The sequence below is a fragment of the Sinohyriopsis cumingii genome, chromosome 5 (assembly GCF_028554795.1).
Source record: "Sinohyriopsis cumingii isolate HCF-2022 chromosome 5, ASM2855479v2, whole genome shotgun sequence".
NCBI lineage: Eukaryota > Metazoa > Mollusca > Bivalvia > Unionida > Unionidae > Sinohyriopsis > Sinohyriopsis cumingii.
In genome coordinates, this window is record NC_142965.1 from 131,326,595 (window position 1) to 131,340,466 (window position 13,872).

Consider the following 13,872-nt stretch of genomic DNA (forward strand, 5'->3'; position numbering starts at 1 on the left):
CTTAAATCTGGTGTTGAGATTTTTGTATGAAAAATTTGTTCTAGCATAGAATTCCACATTGTCGTCAGCAATGGGCGATAGATAGTTCAGGAAGGCCTCTTTTTCATCCATCCCTGCCCGTGCTGAGATTTTTTAGTTTTTCCTAAGTACACACAGACACACAGACATAAAGTTATATTAACAGTCTACTGCACATCACTGAAAAATGCACATTTTATTAGTCCAAAAGTGACTGTGTGACTAGAAGCAGAAATTTTCATAGCTAGAAAGGTTATGTTGAGCCATGATGATAAGAAAATGTTACTTGCACTGAGCGATTGGTTAAGCAGGTTTACCCATATTCATGAGAAACAGTGGATTGTTGCCCTTGGCTTGAGACAATGAGAATTCCAATCTTGGCACAAGTTGTGCAATAACGTGGATAAATTGTGAATGTGCCAAGTTATGTATTAAGTGTATATTAAACACAACAGACTGTTATTGTGATCTTTTATTTATATGTACAGTAGTAGGATGCTTTATTTTTGTCCTGAGGTAGAGAACACACACCTGTGTTTGGCTCCAGAATTACCAGTCTTAATGTTGATGTGTACATTCACGATTAGCCCCTCCATACCAAAAGCACAAGCGAAGTTTGACTCAATGCATTCAATGCTTTTGTTATATTCATGTCTGTGGTACAAGAAGATTTTCATTTTTATGTCAGACTGGATTTTACAGACTTACGACATTTCATTTGACATCTGAGATTTATGTTGAACTGCAAAGGAGAGAAATGTGAGACAAGAGTTCTGAGATTTATTTTGAACTGCAAAGGAGAAAAATGTGAGATGAGTTCTGAGGTTTATGTTGAACTGCAAAGGAGAAAAATGTGAGATGAGTTCTGAGGTTTATGTTGAACTGCAAAGGAGAAAAATGTGAGACACTGGATTTTATGGACTTCTTACAGTCATTTGAAAAAATTCTAAATTCATGGATTGTTTAATCTGCTGAATGGATGACTTGGAGTATTTTGTTGGGGACCTTTTTCGGTGTGATTGACCTCTTATTCAGTCACATGACTTTTAACTGAAGAATTTTATTTAAATCTAACAATACTGCATGGAAATAATTATATGGTTAGTCACAAATTCTATGAATCTTGCTGTAGTGTGAAATTATTTTATGGGATTAGCCTAGTGTTACAGAATAAAATGTTCCTTTTAATTCTGGGACCCTACTTCCTGTTTAGGGATAATTTAATTAGATAAGGAAAGTCTTTGATGCTGAAGCATCTATCAGGGAACAGTTAAAAAGGAAACATCATAAAGTGTTTATGCTCTTTGGGAGCTGTTTAAATCCCATTAGATTTTAATATGGATCCAGAAGGAAATGTATTACCTGACCTAAATATTATGGGCTATGATGTGCTGATGTACTTAACAGATACCATGAACTTTAGCTATTTAAGCCAGGGGCATCAGTTTATAGAAAGAATCAGATAAACTGGAGAAAAAATTAAATGCATTTCGTATGACATGTTGTATAGTTTAAGTATAACCGTATAAAAGCTAAAAAGCAATTTTGTATGTAAAAAAAAAAAATGCTTTACCCAAGCAGTCTGTATAGTTGATGAACTTAATATTCAGTGTTTTTATTGGAGAAATACACAACAAACATTTGGAATTTTGATACTAGAGTTATTTTTTCCGGTCTGAAGGATAAATGAGATGCATGTTTCCCTGCAGCAAGATCGTCTCGCCAGACCGGTAGTTTACAAATCGTTTGATTGATATAGTTAGTACATGTATTTGGCCATTGGTGTGTGGAACATTTCAACATGCATTAATGTTGGGAGGTGTGCATTCTGTGTGAATTCAAATCCCAGTTAAGTGCCAACTGATGCAGAAAATAAGCCTAGTTTTCGTCTCCCTACTCAATTGGTGAAGGAGAGGAGGAAGATCTTATCGTGTTTATCTCTGGTTAATGGCAGAAGATTGGTATGAACTTGATCACATCTTTGCCGACACCAAGAATCATTGAAGCATTCAACATCCAACCTTCAAATCTAGCAGTATGAATTTGCTGTTTCTTATTCATCAAGGGCATCCGGTCTTTGTTGATTTGTTTTGTTTTGTTTTGTTTTGCCCAAGAGTGATAAAAATTAATGAGCCCTGACTCGTCTCAGTTTATCACGGCACTGTGACAGATGAGCGTCTTATCTGCTGAAAGATGGGAACACTAACTAGTATCAGTGACTGAGTGGAATTTTTAGCAGTCAAGGCATCTGCTTCTGTAGCTACATTTGGAGAATGGGCACACGAGTTAATTGTCATCTGTTGCTTGTAGAACAAAGAACATAAGAGCTCCATTTGTATGAATTCCAGTTTTCCTTTTTAAACGTCGTGTATGTTACAACGGAAATGTTTAATCAAGGACTGAAGCAGACGACACTGAAGTGAAATTCTGGACGCACTTGCTTAGTTTGCCGAAGTCGGCACTGTTACACGGCAGGTGGTGTAGATATTGGTCTGACTCATCGATTTGGCTTACCCATAGGCCTACATCAAAGACATTACTGAAACTGACCACCATTGTGAGTTTCAACTCCGTTGACACTGTCGTGTCATGTTTGGACACAGTGAGCAACAATGATGTATATATTTCAGAGGTGGGGAATCAGGTGAGTTTGTTAGTCTTTAAATTGCAGCTTACTGTTTGCAGATAGTTTATTTGGTTCTGTTAAAAATGTTTAGTGAATCATAAACAACATCCTTGATCATTAACAATATTGAAGATGAGGTCATTTAAAGAAGTCATGCAATATACAACAGATTGTACGTGTTCGTGTTTGCAGTTACATAATTATTTTGTCTGGTACACAGTCTATTTTGACATCCACCATGGTTTGTGGAGTCTAAACCAGTCAAAAAGAGGGAATCCATTAGTCGTTTCCTTTTCAATTATTAAAGTTGTGTAGTTTAGTTTTTGACTTATTTAATGAGAAACTTAACCATGGTAACAACCCAGCTGACAACGAAGAATTAATTTTGATGGACAAGAATATTCGAGTTGGGGATCAAATGAAAGTAAAAATTCCTTTTACAATTTTGCTTGATGAGCATGCCCAGGGTACCTTTTTCCACCCCCAAACTGTCAGGATCCCCCTTCATTTAACAAATCCCAATATCAAATCATTATAGAGATGGAGGTGTGCGTAATATGGGCCTCTGACAGCTCAACCAAGATGTAGCACAGCTTTTATAAAATATTTCATAATGAAATAAAGAAAAGTGCCAATATGAGAACATTGATATTGTCACAGTGGTGATAAAAGTGATATTGGCCGAATCACTTCTGGGACTATTTTGGTGTTAATATCAGTCCATTTGCCCGTCCATCCATGCCTATGATTAATATCAAACCTAATTTTTTTGTGTGGTCAATTTCTCATGTACAGATTGCCATGGGTGATGTTACTTAGTTTATGGATCCATTTCAGGTGTGCAGCTCTAATTGACCAATGGCTCAGAGCAGGTGTTACATGCAGGCCATGATTGGTTTCTAGTGTTACTTAACATTTGCCATTACACAGTGGGATTTCATGTAAAGTACTATGTTTAAAAGATTAAAAAAAGAGCAGATATTTTGAGTGGAGTTGATATGCACATGTGCTGATTTTCAATTTGACAAATATAGATAGAATGGCTGCTTTAAATGAGTAATCAAAATTTCATTTTAATGTACTAAGCCCTTTCTTTTCAGATGGTTTTGACAGTTTGCAAAATTGATGTGTGCAGGGTTAGAAAAATATGTAACAAACAACACTAAACATAACTTTAAAAAAATGAAATATGTTATTACTGTATTAATTAGTATTCCTTGTGCTTGCCTAAAAAATGACTTGAGTGCTGCTAAATGGCAGTGATCAAGTAAAAAAAATGAATTGATTGCTGCCAAATGGCAATAATCAAGTCAACGACTATCGTGGGCCTTATATATATATATATATATATATATATATATATATATATATATATATATATATATATATATATATATATATATATATGTTTCAAGATTTGTGCCCAAGCTAGTAAAACAGTATTTCAGAAACCATCTATGGGACAAAAGATGCAATTTGATATATTGTTGTGTGTGTATATATATATATATAAAAGTATGTTGGGTTGTATGTAATAAATAGTCATGGCTAGGTGTTGTTATATGTTGATATCCAGGGCAGATGTTTTGACTCCATTTTGGGGAACTTGTTTTGAGGGAGGGGTGCCTATCTCCCAGTGCTGATAGCTCTGGTTATATATCCTTCTTCAGATATACTTAATCTTCTCAGAGAGTAGTCTAATGTCAGTAATATAGATTTAATGGCTGTATACAGTCCAGTCCATGGATTGGGTTGAGGCAGTGTTGGATAGGGCATCGATAACCATGTTTCTCAAAGAAAATCTGAAACTTTACTTTGCCAGAATCACTCATCCCCCACCTTCTTTGAGAGATATTATTAAGTTTTCTTGCTGTACACTTTGATATTGATTTCCTTGGTGTTTTCTCAGTAAATTGTGTGTGTGATATGGATTTTTAACTTAGCTTTAAAAAAAATTCTGTCATTTCGCTACGATGTCTGCATTGTGGCAGTTCATAGTGATGTCTAGCAATGGGGCATCACGCCGCAGACATGTAGCATCATGTCCCACCTAGTCACATTATCCTGACATCAGGCTGACCCATCCTAACACTAATCTCTTATTGCTGAGTGCCTAGCAAGGTAGCTATTAGTACCATTTTTATAAATCTTTGTATGACCTGGCTCGGGTTTGAACCCATGACGTCCCACATCCGAGGTGGACGCTCTAACCACTAGGCCACCGGAGGGGTTTAAAGTGTTTGTAATAATATGAGAAAAGAAATTTGATGCTATAATCTGAACTTTTAAAGTCATTTGTATTCCTCACCATCTGACATGAAGATTTTATACTTTTTTTGAAGTGTCTTTGGTTTGACATCATTGGTTATTAATTGATATTCAATACTTTTTCTGAGAGATCCAATCATTATGCCACCATCTTTGAATTTTCAAAAGCATGAATATGCACTGATTTAATTATTTGAATTAATTATTACATTTTTTGGGGGTTCTTGCATTTACTCACTCATTATAATGATGTTCATGCAAGTCATACAGCAAGGGAACCATATGCTGGGGATGCTCCAACAAGACCATGTATGTCATAAAAGTACATAAAACACAAGAATTACGAATTTACAGATGTGAATCACATAATTGATTTAATTAGCCTAGAACTAAAATTAATTGAAATAATTCAAGAAGTGGTCAAACGTAATTTGAGCAATTTGATGAATACCTTAACTATACAGGTGTTACAAGAAGGGCAGTGGGGGGGGGGGTACTATATGTGGTATAAAAGATAACTAGTTTTGGACTCCATATTTTGTTAATACAATGTTATAATTAACATTGTGAATCTTGATTTAACAGTAATATAAGAACTTAAATCCAGAGAAAACCCAGAATCATTATGCTTTACCAGTAAATTGTGGTTTCAGTACCCCCATATGTGCTTTAAGGTTTTCTGGGACTTGACTTCAGTTATAACTAATATCATGATACCATTTTAATAAGCCAAGAAGCTGGCTCTACCTATTTCATATCAACAATATTTGTGTAATTTCCATAACCTGTATCCAGCTGTTGCCTTGGTTTTCAAGCCATATTTCTGTCTTCTATATCCAGTATGTGTTCCTGCTGTTGCTGTTAATTGCCACATCTCTCTGTTAATGGCCCATGCAACACCTCTCTGTTAATGACCTATGCTACACCACTCTGTTAATAGCCCATGCTACACCTCTCTGTTAATGGCCCATGCTACACCTGTCTGTTAATGGCCCATATTAGCTTGTTAATTGGAATACCTCTATATTAATGGCCCATGCTACACCTCTGTTAATGGCCTGTGCTACATCTCTCTGTTAATGGCCCATGCTAGCTTGTTAATTGGAATACCTCTATATTAACGGCCCATGCTACACCTCTGTTAATGGCCTGTGCTACATCTCTCTGTTAATGGCCCATGCTTGCTTGTTAATTGGAACACCTCTTTGTTAATGGCCCATGCTACACCTCTGTTAATGGTCCATGCTAGCTTGCTAATTGGAACACATCTCTATTAATGGCCCATGCTAGCTTGTTAATATGCCAGCATTTATCTGGTATGTATGATCATTATTAGCATTCAGTGTTTAAACTCTCTACTCAACTCGCCTGTGCCAGATCACTTCATGTGCAGTTTTAACTGACTTTCTTATGAGATATGCTAATACCCTCCCTGTTTCATCTTCACATCTTAAAACATGCCATCTCCCCTTTATGTTAACATTTTGTCTTGTGCAATAGCATATGTAGTCCTATTATTTAAACTTATCTATTATGAAATAACAAACTCTTAAGGTATTATTTACCTTGCAAACTTCCCATTGGCAGTCATCTTTTTTTTAAATTTAAGGAGTCACTATGGCTTAACGGTTAGTGAGCCAGACTCACCACCCAAAGGGTGTTGCTATGCTGTAAAACATTAGACCAGACTAGACAGAATCTACTTTTTGATTTCTGAAAGTGGATTCATCAGTTGAAATCTGATCATGACAAGGCATGCTTCCATTGTAACGCACACTTGAGTTATTACAGTTTATGATGATGCATGCTTCCATTGTAATGCACACTTGAGTTATTACAGTTTATGATGATGCATGCTTCCATTGTAATGCACACAAGTTATTACACTGATTACAAGGCAATCCTCCATTGTAATACACACTTGAGTTATTACACTGATTACAAGGCATTCCACCATTGTAATACACACTTGAGTCATTACAATGATTACAAGGCATTCCTCCACTGTAATACACACTTGAGTTATTACACTGATTACAAAGCATTCCTCCATTGTATTACACACTTGAGTTATTACACTGATTACAAGGCATTCCTCCATTGTAATACACACTTGAGTTATTACACTGATTATTACAATTGCATATCTACAACTTGCTTAATATATAGTATCTATATCGTTACAAGACTTTAGTTCATTTGTCAAGAAAATGTTTCTTTACATTTTCAAACATTTTATACAAAATATTCCTGAAGTTTGCATTGTATCAGCAAGATATATGTATCAATTCATCATGAAATACTTTCGATGACTAGGTACCCCTGTGGAAATTTCAGAGGGGGAGGGTAGAGGCTAGATATTTTTTCCAGTATCACTGGGGGCCAGTCCACCTTGCAAAGCCTAAACATACCAACCAGTTAATTAATTGAATGTGATGTGATGTGATTTAGATTTTTTTAACGTAGCTTTAAAAAAAATTCAGTCTTTTCGCTACGATGTCTGCAATGTGGCAGTTTATAGTGATGTCTAGCACTTGGGGCATCATGCCGCAGACATGTAGCATGATGTCCCACCCAGTAACATTATCCTGACACCAGGCCAACCAGTCCTAACACTAACCTCTTAATGTTGAACGCCAAGCGAGGCAGCTGTTAGTACCATTTTTGTTAGTCTTTAATATGACTCGACTGGGGATTGAACCCACGACCTCCCGCATCCGAAGCGGATGCTCTAACCACTAGGCCACCGGAGCGGTCTAATTATATGAATGTAAGTGCATATTTAAATGAAGGAAAAGACTTAATTCTATTTGCTAATGAAATTGTTAAATTACATGATGAGCATTTAGAACATAAATATAATTATGGAATCAAATTATGAATGGTGATGTAAAAAAAATTTCAGATTTTTCTTGCTAACTCCTTGGTTGTTGACAAAGGATTCAAGATTTTTTTTTTTTTTTTTGAGGGTTATCATCTTTGGATGAAAATAAAATTTAGATTTCTCCAAATTGTAATCCACAGTAATGACTGACTAATTACAGTTAATTAGTTAATTGTACACACAAGTTAATGCTTTTGGTTAAATGTGTGAATGCCATAAGGCTTAGAGGTACAGCACTCCCTCATTATAATGCTCTCCATGGTAACCTTAGAGTGTATAGTGAGACAACCTTACAGTGAGATACATATAATTTTAGCATTACATAATTAAATGGAATCCATGACCATACTTGCTTTATAATGGGAACCATAATGAAGGATCTTGTAGAGAAGGAGTATTGTGACACGTTTCTGATATTAATATTATACAGAGCTCACAGTAGGATTGATACAAAATAAATGAAAGTCCATGGCCATATATCTTTAAAAAACACTTGGTACAGAGCCATATTTTTCCAACAACTGGGAGTCCAATAGTACATAGCTTGAAGAATCCTTGTTTTCAAATACTTGCAGAAGTCTTAATGACTGTTATGTTTGTGTCTTGGTAAATACATGATTAATCTTTATAAAGCAAAGGATTGCCCAGGAACTGTTATTGCACATTGATTAGGAAATTCAAATGGTTTACACCTTCTTGAAAATGTGTCCTGTGATAATATATTCAGACTGATTTTCTTCATGGTTGTAGACAAGTGAATAAGTATACACATGTGTAAGAGGCTCCAACTACAGACTGCATATATGTGCCAGCCAGCAGATCTGTGTCTATGCAGTTTGCTAAGACTACTCACCAAAAGAAACAACACATACCCTGATCTGCTGGCACAATTTGCAAATGCAGATTAGAGTCAATGTTGTTTGAATTTGGACCCGAACTCATATGTGATTATATACGATAACAGCAAAATGTAAAGGGAATTTTAACAGATGTTGATTTCTTGGCTTGGTCAGGATATTCCTGTTTCTCAGTAGTTGTGTAATTATATCAGATGTTAATTTCCTGTGTTTATTAGTACTCAGCATAGCCTTGTTTGAGTTGGCACATCTTTTGACCTTTACATCCCTTTAAAACACTTAGATGCAGGGATATGATTTTTTTTTCTTCTTCTGGTAAATGGAAATAGCTGATGTGGATAAGAAAGTTATTATTGTAAAACTTAGCTCTTGATTACTTTATGTCGCTGTTGATTACCTTCTGTCAGTTTCAGGCTATGCATGCATTGGATTTCCTTACCAAGTACTAGATGAGATTTAACAATAAATTATGCAGCAAGTAGTAGATCGGGATATATGGTGATGACACAGGTTGAAAATCTGCACATACAAAAAATGTTCTGTTGAAGTATGTAATGCTTCACTATGATACAAATTCAGATTTAGTACAGCATGGTTCCCTAGTCTGATTTTAAAGCAGGTTTCCACTGTCCTGCGTGAAGATCAAACAGCGAGCACTATGGGGTCATGTTCTGGTGACCTTTGAATTAGCCGATGGAAATGCAGCTTTAAAAAATCTGAAAGTGAATCAAATCATTTGGTGCACATTGATGCTCTTAGCCACACTGCTGAGTCTCCCAAATGCAAACATATAAGACTTCATCTGATTGGCTGATAAAATTAGTGATTATGGTAATAACACAGACCAGAACATGATCTATAAGCGGTCAATGTCAGATCTTCATGTAGGACAGAAATCTGATTTTTAATCAGATTGCATGGTTCCCAAAATTTTACAGTAATTTTTTAAAAAAATATTAAGTAATGCCAAATTAACAAGAGTTTAATATAATTTTGGCAGAATGTCTTATGGACAAATGTAAAATCTTTCTTGTTTTTTTTTTGTTTGAATATTCATTTCAGTTTTGTCACTAGTCAGTCCCTACACTTTGTTTTCAAAAAGACATAAGCTAATTAAAAAGCTGATAATTGCTAATCTAATCATTATTGAACTATCAACAAAAAGGCAGTAAGTCTGTGTTTGTCTTGAATGCATACTCGGACCAATAGTTGCTAAGTCTGGATAAAAAATAGCCAATGGATGTGTGCTCAGTCAGCTAGCATACACAACCAAGCACCATACAATGTTACCCAAAAGAAGGTTTGCAACACAATTTATGGATCAGTTAATTTACCTACCATTTCAAGCATTGCTAATCATCAGTGTTAATCTTGCAGCATAAAAGTTCAAATTATCAGGCACTGCTTTATCAATTATCAGGCACTGCTTTATAAAAACATTAAAAACAAAGCTGCTTTGATACACATGTGGCTTGGCCATTTTGTCAGATAGTCATTACACAATAATTCGATCAATGAATTGTATCATCCAACAATGACTCCACTTAGTTAACAATTATTCTTGCTGTGGTCAAAAGAAATACATGTTATTGAGATTTATATGGAATCTAGCAGAGAAAATTTAGCATTTTGAAATGAATACAGACTCCGATTGATGTTCCTGATTCATACCATACAAGTGCATTGATAAGTGTTCTTTATATTTCCCTATATTATTATTGGTTTTGTAGTATTTTTGCATCAGATTTAGAGAGTGGTTGATACTGAAAGGACTGAAACATTTTGTGCTTCTTTTTGCATTTTATTTTGATGGATTTACTGTTGTGGCAGATGGGTTATCAAGGGTAACATGAAGGGCACAACAACAGGCACTGTGATGAAACTTAGCTGGTAGAACAGGCTAATTGGAGTCTGCAGTGCCTGTTACGAGACCACGCTATCTTTGAATCGATTTACGACATCCGTCAAATCAATGAAGATGTTGAAATCTAATAATACACTTACATTTTTTCTTCAGGAAATGCTTCTTTCTACTGTATTTTTTTTCATCAAAATTTGCTGTCATTGTTCAGAATAGCAGTTGAAAGCTAATCTTTAGTTGTAGCCTCTTTGTAATCATTTTGAAAAATTCACTTCCTGTTTTCTCTAACAGGTGTGCTGATGATTCCTATGGGTCGTACAAGTCCAGGACTTACAACAGACATTTGGGGACATACAAGAGAACACAATCAGACAGTAAAGTTCAGCAAAATATTACAGATAAAGGAAATCACAAGGACATGGCAGAAGTTCCAAATAAGCCACCAAGGAAAAAATTGGAGCAATCTCATGAAAATTTAGTATCACAGCATTCCAATTTTAGAGATAGTCCACTGTCAAAGGTTGAATCTTCACCAGTCAACCATGATGGTTCAGAACTTGCCATCCCAACATTCCAAGCTTCAGAAATCATGCCAGGAAAGACAGTGCAAATGTTTGTGGCTCAACCACTTCAAGTTAGCGATAGGACTTTGGACAGTTCCAGTCCTGGAAGCTTTCTGAAAACGCCTCCAAAAATGTCAACCTCGGGCTCGGCAAACATAAGTGGTAGTAAAAGTGAACAAGCAGAAAGAAAGACTGTGCAGGATAGGATATGGAACCTTGAACATTCCCAATATTCTCCAAATTCAGCTCCAAACAGGACCAGTATTCCCAAAACAAGTGCAGTGAATAATGTTAAGAATATGTTTGAGAGCATGTCAGGATCACCTGATGAAAGGGAACGGAGTATGCTGGTTAAAAAATCATCATTCAATAGAACTCAGAATAGTTACCAGGAATCAAAAGGAAGTAGTGAAAAGTCATTAGAAAATTCTAGGACTGGTGGTGAACAAATACTTACACCTAGACCAGAAGACTTGAATAAGAGAAGTTTGAATGAACAAACTCCTCCTGTAAATAGATTGACTCCTCAACATTCTGAGGGTCTTTTAAACCAAGGCACTAGACAGGATCAGACTAGTCCATCATCTGTGCAAGGCATTAGTAACTCATTCCCTTCAAGACAATCATCTGGGGACTTCAGTATTCATAGGACAAATGTGGAAAACAGGACAGAGCAGTCAAAATCGCATGCTCTCCAATTTTCTTCATCTAGACTGGTTCGCAGCCAGCTAGATGTTAGAGCAGATCCTGGTCCACAGACTAGAGAAAGGACTGAGTCGGGTAGTTGTCCACCAGGTTCAAATCATAGCCTAGAAAAACAAGTTGAGAACAGTGTAGCAAACTCACCTTTTAGATCTCAGCTAGACTCTAAAAATGAGAATAGATTGTCCTCTCCTAGGCCTGCACCATTGGACCTTAACCAGCAAAAAGGTATTTCCGGTGTTCCTTCACAAGATTCTCAGGACAGTGATGTCATTTCACCACCCAGTGAATTGCCTTTTATTAGATACGGAAAAAGAGCCCATCCAAGTTCAGGAAATAAAGTAGAGAGACAGTTAGCCAATTCCAGTGGCAGTCTTAGTAAAGCTTCTTCCTTGCAGGGTGAGAGACCACTTACCAGTTCCAATTCAAGTCAGCAACCATCTTTTCCTCTGGAATGGCACCAGCAGTTGCAAACCATTCCAAAGTTTAGTGAACAAATTTCTAATGAAAAACAAAGGACCTCTTTAAAATCAGATAAATGTCTTACGGAAGAGAACAAATCAGGTCAGGAAAGTGTCTCAAAGAATAGTGCTTCAGAAGATGTTTCACAAGTTGTGACTGTTCACCGGCGTGAACCTTCCCACGAAGAACTTGAGTGTGATAAAAAGGCAGAGGAACTTGTTGAAGTGCTAAAAGACTCTGAGAAAAAATTAACAGAGGTTCTGAAACCAGACAATAAAAACAGAATGGACTATATGAATGGATTATTCACTACACCAGTAGATATAAAAACACCAAACAAATCCCATAGCTTCAGTCATAAGATTTCAGCAGAAAAGGATGCAGGAAAGGTTGATTCTGAGAAAATGGACACCAAGAAAGAAGAGGACAACAGGTAATTAATCAGTGTTTAGAAGATGTACTTAGATGTGGAGTTTAAAGTCAGGTTAGAGGTGTCAGGGCCCTTTGACCCTTTGATTCTTCCAAAGACCATGCTTTATAAGTTTATCATTAAAGTCTGATTGTTCGACCAAGAATAGAGTTTGGAAGAAGAAATCTGAAGTAAATTACAGGTCCATTTAAAGTGTCTTGTGATTTGCCTAATATTCCCTTTATATATCTAGCCCTCTGATTGGTATTATTTGGAGATTTTCATAACCATCAGTAATTGGAATCAGAAAATCTGTATAAATTTTAGCTCCACTGTGTTGCCTGTCCTTTCACTAACACAAGTTTGTTATTGCTACACCTCCTGATTGTACAGACATTTCAGCATGGGGTTTTCACTGAAAGTTGTTGTTGTTGTTGTAGGGTTTAATGCCATTTTTCAGCACACGATAGGCTATGTATGGCGGCCAGTATTAATGGTGGAGGAAGAACCCGGGGAAAACCCTGGGGAAGAACCATCGACCCATGAGAAGCTACTGGCAAGCTTTCTCACATACCCACATTGGCCGAATCCTAGACTCGAACCCACGCAGACAGAGGTGAGATGGCAGTGATCCGTAATGGAGAGCGCTTTAGACCACTCGGCCACTCGGGGCCCCCTTTCACTGAAAGAGTTCTTATAATGTCTAGCTGGAGCTAAAATTAATTGTTCCAATCTTACATCCTATGTAAGCCACCATAGCTGCCGTCTTAAAAATAAATCTTTTTATCACATCTCTGCTTGAACAGAAAATCATATTGATTTAGGATTTAACCAGAAGACTTTTTATGATGTACTATTACTTTTAAATAAAAATGGGATGGTTATGTACAATATGGCAACCACAGCAGCCATCTTGAAAATCTTGTTATTGCAACTCCTCCAGATTGGAAAGTCGTACCTTAAAAATATTATCTCCACTCTACTTGAATGAAGGTTTTCATGAGTAGACTCCTTGTGATATCTAGTTGTTCTTAATTGAAAAAGTGCCAATCATGCATCCAATATGGCTGCCACAACAGCTGTCTTTAAAATGTTTGTTATCACTACGTGCCCAGAATGGATGACTTTTATGACATGAGGTTTACACCACAAGACTTCTAATGATGTGTCCTAAATGAATAGGGTACCAAGTTAACATATCATTAGTTGAAAGAAAGAAATG

At 36.3% G+C, this 13,872-nt stretch overlaps 1 protein-coding gene across 4 annotated transcripts in view; it reads left to right on the top strand.

Annotated features, from left to right (window-relative positions):
- Positions 1-13,872, top strand: part of LOC149800250 (uncharacterized) — a 343,724-nt gene that overhangs the window by 314,487 nt on the left and 15,365 nt on the right. For all 4 annotated transcript variants that reach the window (XM_089959830.1, XM_089959831.1, XM_089959833.1 and 1 more), the window contains one exon: positions 10,806-12,674. In XM_089959830.1, the coding sequence (XP_089815956.1) occupies positions 10,806-12,674 (1,869 nt within the window). The remainder of the gene's footprint in view (positions 1-10,805; positions 12,675-13,872) is intronic.